Source organism: Nematolebias whitei, chromosome 1, assembly GCF_014905685.2.
Source record: "Nematolebias whitei isolate Nwh7 chromosome 1, NemWhi1, whole genome shotgun sequence".
NCBI classification, from domain to species: Eukaryota; Metazoa; Chordata; class Actinopteri; order Cyprinodontiformes; family Rivulidae; genus Nematolebias; species Nematolebias whitei.
In genome coordinates this window covers 40,956,028-40,963,344 of record NC_056498.1, presented here as the reverse complement: position 1 = coordinate 40,963,344, position 7,317 = coordinate 40,956,028, and the positions used below count along the sequence as shown (strand labels likewise).

Sequence of the window (7,317 nt, the reverse complement as noted above, 5' to 3'; positions counted from 1 at the left end):
CCTCTGAGCCTCCGCTTGGACCTCGGCACCTCCAGGAGCAGCTGATCAGCTGATCTGAGGCACCGAGCAGGAGAGTATGGGTAAAGCAGCTCAGAGAGGAAGGATGGAGCAAGACCATTTAAACTTTTAAAAACAAATAAAAGAATCTTAAAATGAACTCTAAAATGAACAGGCAGCCAGTGGAGTGAAGCCAGAGTGGGGGTGATGTGCTCCCTCTCATGAACTCCAGTTAGAAGCCGAGCAGCAGCGTTCTGGACCAACTGGAGGCGTCTGAGGGAGGACTGGCTGACTCCAAGGTAAAGAGCGTTACAGTAATCCAGCCGAGAGGTGACGAAGGCATGGATTACTGTTTCCAGCTGCTGTTTTGTAAGGATGGACTTTACCTTAGCCAGCTGAGGTGATAAAAACTGGTCTTGACCACCGCTCCAATCTGGGACTCTAATTTAAAATCACTGTCCATTTTAAAACCCAAGTTAGAAATAGTTTTCTTTACATGTGGTGCCAGAGGGCCCAGATCAACAGGGCAAGGTTCACAAGAGTCACTAGGACCAAACACCATCACTTCTGTTTTCTTTTCATTGAAATTTAAGAAGTTTAAAGACATCCAGGCTTTGATGTCTTCAAGACACAACAGAAGTGGCCTGATTGAGGGGGCATCTTTCTTTTTAAGTGGCATATAGATCTGACTGTCGTCAGCGTAACAATGAAAAAAGATCCCATGCTTTCTAAGGATTGATCCCAATGGAAGCAGGTAAAGGGAGAAAAGCAGGGGACCTAAAATAGAGCCCTGTGGAACCCCAAAACACAGAGGAGCAGTGGAGGATTCAGACCCAGCTATGATGACAGACATGGTTCTGTCTGCCAGATAGGACCTAAACCAGCTCAGTGCAGTACCACAAATATGGGTAACAAACATTCCTTCAAGAAACCTCCCAGTATAAATCATAAAACCAGAATGACTTCTGCTTATTCTAAATTGGTCAAATGGTCTAAATCTCCTAAAGTGAAGGAGAATCATGTTAAATTAATAAGATGTATGCTGTGGCCATATTTCTTGAAATAAGATTCAAATTTGAGGTTGATTTGTGTCTTTTGTAAATCACAAGATGAATCCCTCGAACATTTTTCTTTCATGTCACTACAAAGTGTTTGTTCAGACATCAGAAACTGGATTAATCTCAAACTCAACATTCCTTCTGTTCATGCTGAAAACATTTCACTTTATGTGGATAACTGAAGCTCAGCTTCCTCTGATGACATAAATATAGTTGTACTTACAGCAAAGTACCACATTCACTGTAGTAAGAGGAGAGATAATGAGACTTCCTTCCTGTTTGATGAATAATTTGAAGTATTCTTCTTAAGTAGATTAAAAAAACTGCAAACCTGCTAAGGGGCGTTTACCTTCGGGACAATTTGAGGTCGTCGATTGGTCAGTTACTGACACGCCTACTGGATTGATTGACAGGTCGCACCGTGGAGGATCAGACTCAGTACAAAACAAAACAAACAAACAACAAACAAACAAAACAGCCAGAGAGCTGTAGCAGCAGTCTCTCTGCAGCGCAGGGCTCCAGGAGATGACCAGAGACACTTCCCAGTTGCCCGTATGGTTAATCCAGCCTTGAGCTCCAGACATCCTCCTGTGAGATGAAGTGATGTGTGAACTTCACTGAGCACAGAGCAGAAACCAGAACCAACTCTTTCTGACTGACTTGAACTGGTCAGAGCTGGGAGCTTCTACCAGATATTCCAGTTTCTATGTTCAAGCTGCTCCTAATAAATCTCTTGTTGTTGTTGTTGTTGTTGTTGTTGTTGTTGTTGTTGTTGTTGTCCACCAGGTGGCGCTGTTTGCACTGACACTTTGCCCTCATCAGTCCTCCAGCTGGATGAAGGAGATGCAGATGGTGTGCAGGGTGGTGGTGCTCCTCATCCTCAGCTCGTGTCTCTGTGGTCAGTTTGGACCTTCAGTTTCAGTCCAGAACCATCAGTTCTTGTTGTAGATGGAGGTTAAAGCCTCCCATGTTCCAGTTGTCAGTGTGTCTGCTCCTCTCTGTCTCCTCAGCAGCAACATTTGTAGTGAATGTGACCCAGAGCTCCTCTCAGGCAGAGCAGAACCACAACATCACCCTGGAGTGGACCTTCACCACCACACCTGAGAGATCCTGGAGAGACCTGTTCATCTACTGCAGCTTGTTAGCTCCTCTCAGAGAGTCAGTCCTGTATCTGGTCCAGGAAGGTGTTGAGGTGTCACAGTTTCAGGATGAACAGTTTGCAGGACGAGTCCAGGGGGACAAAGACGTCCTCAGAGAAGGACGCATCAGACTCCACCTGTCCTCACTCAGGACGGAGGACTCTGGGACATATAAATGTGAAGTGAGGACCAAAGATGGTTCTGGTTATCAAATGTGTCGTCTGGACGTCTCTGGTGAGAAGAATTTAAATTCTCTTTGACTTCCTGATTAAACTCTTGATAATTGTTGACATGAACAAAACTCATTAGATTCAAGTTCAAACAGAACTTATTTGATGTTTCATGTTAGAATCTGTCGTTTCCTTCACAGCAGCTGCTGAGCAGCTCCTCACTCACAGACCAACCTGGACTCCACCACCACAGGGACAGACATCCATCATAATCTGGATTACACTGGGAGCAGGGTTGTTAATCTGTTTTTTTATTATTATTGTAGTCATACTTCTCATCATGAAGAAAAATAATCCACCTGTACAGATGAGAGTATCACAGAGAAACAAGATGACGTGCAGGAACACTCACAACCAGGCTGTGTGAGAGAGGCCAGCTGCTGCAGATACACTTCAAGCCTCTGAAAGCACTTTATCTAATGCCAATGTTGCCATTTCTGCTGATATTAATATGAAGTGCAGAACCACTAAGGAGCGGTTTCTACCCTGAGGCTGTTGGACTCATGAACCAGGATAATCACTGTGAAAAATGACACCACGTTGCTGCTGATCTGTTTCATGTTGCTGCTGATCTGTTTCACGTTGCTGCTGATCTGTTTCACGTTGCTGCTGATCTGTTTCACGTTGCTGCTGATCTGTTTCATGTTGCTGCTGATTCGTTTCATGTTGCTGCTGATCCGTTTCACGTTGCTGCTGATCCGTTTCATGTTGCTGCTGATCTGTTTCATGTTGCTGCTGATCTGTTTCACGTTACTGATGATCTGTTTCACGTTGCTGCTGATCTGTTTCATGTTGTTCATGCGTGCTCATCTGCTCACACTCATGTTCGTGCTGCTGTTTGATGGATTGTTTTTATACTATTATTACTTAAATGTATATAAAATTTTGTTTGACCTTCATAATCTGTAAAACATGCACTTTGTTTTTAATTAATAAAACGTTATATATTTATCCAGTTCCATTTAACTGATGTCTGTAGTAATTTGTATTTTTTCTGCGTTTTAAAACTTAAAGTATATAATTTGTTCTGTGCATCGTTTTAGATTTGAATGTTACAAAAAGTAACAGGACACTCTGATGATGTGATGCGTTCACTGACCTCAAACTTTACTTGTTCACAGGAAATCCTGCTTTTCAGTCCTGCTGAGCTTCTTTTATTCAAAGTTTGTCTGAATAAAGATGTCGACAAAGTGTAAATGAAAGCTGGAGACGTGACTTTAGTGAAACATGAAGAGGCTCGGAGCTGAAGATCAGGTGAGACGGAGCGCAGAAAGAAAAGTGACTCCGTTCAGATCGGGTCTGCACGGCTGACTGGAGCCATGAGACGAACAGGAAGTGAAATCACAACTATTAGTTATTAACAACTAGTTACATGTTGCAGACTGGTGGGATTAAAGAAACTCACCCAAAGCTCTCACCTTGAATCAGAACAACTCGTCTCCACGTTTCACAAAGTTTTATTCATTCCAACGACGACGCGCAGAGTTAGAACGTGACTCAAGGAGCTCGAACTAAACGGCTTTTTACTCGTTTAACAAACAAAACGCATCTTTCAGGAACGTTGTCAAAAATAAACGCTGGGAAAAGAAAAACTCGACAAATAAAAAGTTTCTGGTTAAATAACATATTTTTATTATAATCATCTATATTTATTGATAATCAACAGAAATATACAGCAGATAAACAATAAAAACAGATGTAGATTTAAGATCATCCCACCACACAAACAAGATTAAACCCAATAATAATAATCTTTAAAACTTAATTCCATGAATTTTAACAAAAGTCTCAAAAGAAAAAAACGTAAAAAACAAAATGAGCCCATTTGAAGATAAAAAGTAAATATTTTACTGACATAAAAACAAAGACATTTTATTTACAGCATTAAAATAGTTCGACTGACAGAAAGTTTAATGTTAAAGTTTCTGTTTGAACCACTGGAACGATCCAAACTAGATTAGATTGGGTCTTTTCTGTGGAGCTGTGTGAATATAAAGTTCATCTTGTTTTACTCATCATTTCATCCAGGCAGCACTTTTATTTTACACAAACCGCTCAGAGTTTGTGGAAACCTCTCGGCTGCAGGACGTTTGACCCGCTTCATCTTTTTACATCCAAGATCAAAGTTTAAGAACAAAACGAGTCGTGCGAGAGCGTCCAAGAAGCTCAGGTCAGAGGAGCAGGTGCTCCTGCGCGGGGGCTCAATCCCCAGACCTCCTGTCACCGGGGGTACCTGGTCTCTGCTGGACCGATAGTCCCACCGGCTGGATCCGACTCTAGTCTGGCTCCGACTACCAACAGAACCAGCCTCGGTCCCTCACTTCCTTCGCACTAGAGCATCCTGCTCTACGAGCTCAGTGAGGTTTGAGGACGAGCCTCGTGCACGTCTAATACGAGACAATGTGCGACTCGTGGTTCTGGATCAGTCCCTAGAAACCAGTCTGTAGCTGGTCCTGGTCTTTGAGATTCAAATCTGCAGAACCACCTCTGAGCTCCGACACTATGAACACGTAGCATCAGACCATCGCATGTTTGTAGAACATACAGACGTTCAACAGGTCCTTTACAGGGTTTAGTGCCTTGCCCAAAAGCACTTAAACACTTGTGGTGACTGGAAATCTCACCACTGACCTCAGAGTCTGAGGATGAGCCACATTTGACCCATTTTCCTGCTTTGCATGTGCAAACCTGTTCAGAGGCACAATAATACTGTTTCTTTAGTAAAACAAGTGAAAATATCACCGAGTGTGAACTTAGTGTAAAGTGCATTAGTGCTTAGTTCACTTTGACGTCAGCTGAGAACGAGTTTGATTCCCGTCACTAAAACTCATTGTTGAGCAGCAGCCCCGATTCTAGAGCTGCTGATCAGTCAGCGCTGACCTTTGAACCTTCATTCAGGATCATTTAGCTGCACAAACCAGGAGAACGGAGCTTATTTGGGCGGTTCAGGGTTACAGTGCCTTGCCCAAAGGCACTTCGACCTTCCAGTTGAAGGATGAGTCGAGGTCGACCCTTGTTTAATGCTTCACATTCACGTAAACGTAGTAAAAAACAACTTTTCTTCTGAAATCTTTATAGCAGCAAAGTGTCTGAGGCAGCTTCACGGGGGTTTCAGCATCTTGCCTAAAGACTTTTAACTGACAGAAAGACGAGATCAACGCTTTACTTCCTCACGTTCATGTAAACTGGCTCATACGAGGTTAACGCAAAGACCTTACACTGAAATCTTTCAGACCTACCAAGCCATTCATAGCAGCATAAACGTTTGAACGTTAAAGTGCGTTTTGTTCGAGTTCAGCTGTTGAACTTTCAGAATAAGTTTTGTTCCTTCATCAAAACTCATTCCAGAAACGACGGATCAGAACGGTTCCAACAGAGCTGCACGTTACGCTGATGATGCGTTCGTGTTCCTGAAGGACACCTGAAAACTGCTTTTAGGCATGAACTCTCCAACGTCTGATCCCGGTCCTGCTGGGCAGGTGGAACGTTTGGATGTTGCATCGAAGCAGCTCGAGCCAACTAAGAAATGTTTGGTTTAGATTAGAACAATCACTGACTCGCCATCGCTGCTGTCACACTTTGGTTTTTACCTCATGTTGGAGTTTTGTACTCGTCTTTATCGAGGTTAAAAGGTGGAGAGCTGAAGCACATGTAAAACGTTAACGTGACGTTTCTGATGTCGGTGTAACGTTCATCGTGTGTTCCTGGTGCGTATCAACAGCCGGTGCTGCTGTTGACCCCCGGCTGTTGGAGCTGATTCTGCAGCAGACAGAAACAGAAGTGGTGTCGGGAGCTTCCTGCTATGGTGAAGGCTTCATTCGGCTCAGGGCCACGGAGTCGTCGGACCGTAACCTGATCCGTGTTCGCTTTCTAACCTCCAGCACCAACAGCTGCTGTTTCTCACTGCTGACCAGACCAACTGTTTCCAACAGGAGCTTGACGCTGGTCACCTGCTGGATCGTGCTGCTAACAGAACCACACTGTTAACAGGACCATGCTGCTAATGGGACCTCGCTGCAAACAAGACCACACTGTTAACAGGACCACACAGCTAACAGGACCACGTTCCTAGCAAGACCATGCTGCTGACAGGACCACACTGTTAGCAGGACCATGTTGCTAATGGGACCTTGTTGCTAACAGAACCATGCTGTAAAAAGACCAAACTGCTAACAGAACCATATTGCTAACAGTACCATGCTGCTAATGGGACCTCGCTGCTAGCAGAGCCACTCTGCAGACAGTACCATGCTACCAACAGGACCACGCTGCAAACAAGACCACACTGTTAATAGGACCACGTGCTAGCAGGACCACGCTGTTAGCAGGACCATGCTGCAAAAAGACCAAACTGCTAACAGAACCATATTGCTAACAGGACCATGCTGCTAACAGGGCTGTGCTGCTGGCGGGACCACACTGCTAACAGCACCATGCTGCTAATGGGGCCATGCTGCTAACAGGACCATGCTGTAAAAAGACCAAACTGCTAACAGAACCATATTGCTAACAGGACCATGCTGCAAAAAGACCAAGCTGCTAATAGAACCATATTGCTAGCAGGACCATGCTGCTAATGGGACCTCGTTGCTAACAGTATCATACTGCTAATGGGACCACTCTGCTAGCAGAGCCGCTCTCCAGGCAGTACAATGCTACTAACAGGACCACATGCTAGCAGGACCACGCTGTTAGCAGGACCATGCTGCAAAAAGACCAAACTGCTAACAGAACCATATTGCTAACAGGACCATGCTGCTGGAAGGACCGCACACACACACACACACACACCGGTGTTACAGTCTCATTGTTCCCTCTGCTGTTAAGTTCTTCTATATAACGTTGCTGCAGCGTAGCTCTGGTGTTCACAGGGGGGGGGGGGGGGGGGGGGTG

General features: G+C 44.5%; 2 protein-coding genes across 2 annotated transcripts in view; one reads left to right on the top strand and one right to left on the bottom strand.

The window, feature by feature from the left end:
- The first annotated feature begins 1,609 nt into the window (after nt 1-1,609).
- On the top strand, nt 1,610-4,679 carry LOC119413949. Its single transcript, XM_037681064.1, has 4 exons — nt 1,610-1,645; nt 1,842-1,953; nt 2,066-2,428; nt 4,510-4,679. The coding sequence occupies exons 1-4, from the start codon at nt 1,610-1,612 to the stop codon at nt 4,677-4,679; spliced, it is 681 nt and encodes a 226-aa protein (XP_037536992.1).
- A 1,459-nt stretch (nt 4,680-6,138) lies between these two features.
- LOC119413846 overlaps nt 6,139-7,317 on the bottom strand; it is a 5,924-nt gene continuing 4,745 nt past the window's right edge. Inside the window, exons 4-5 of the mRNA XM_037680948.1 lie at nt 6,300-6,404; nt 6,139-6,183 (exon numbers count right to left, since the gene is read on the bottom strand). Coding sequence (XP_037536876.1) covers nt 6,139-6,183; nt 6,300-6,404 — 150 coding nt within the window. The remainder of the gene's footprint in view (nt 6,184-6,299; nt 6,405-7,317) is intronic.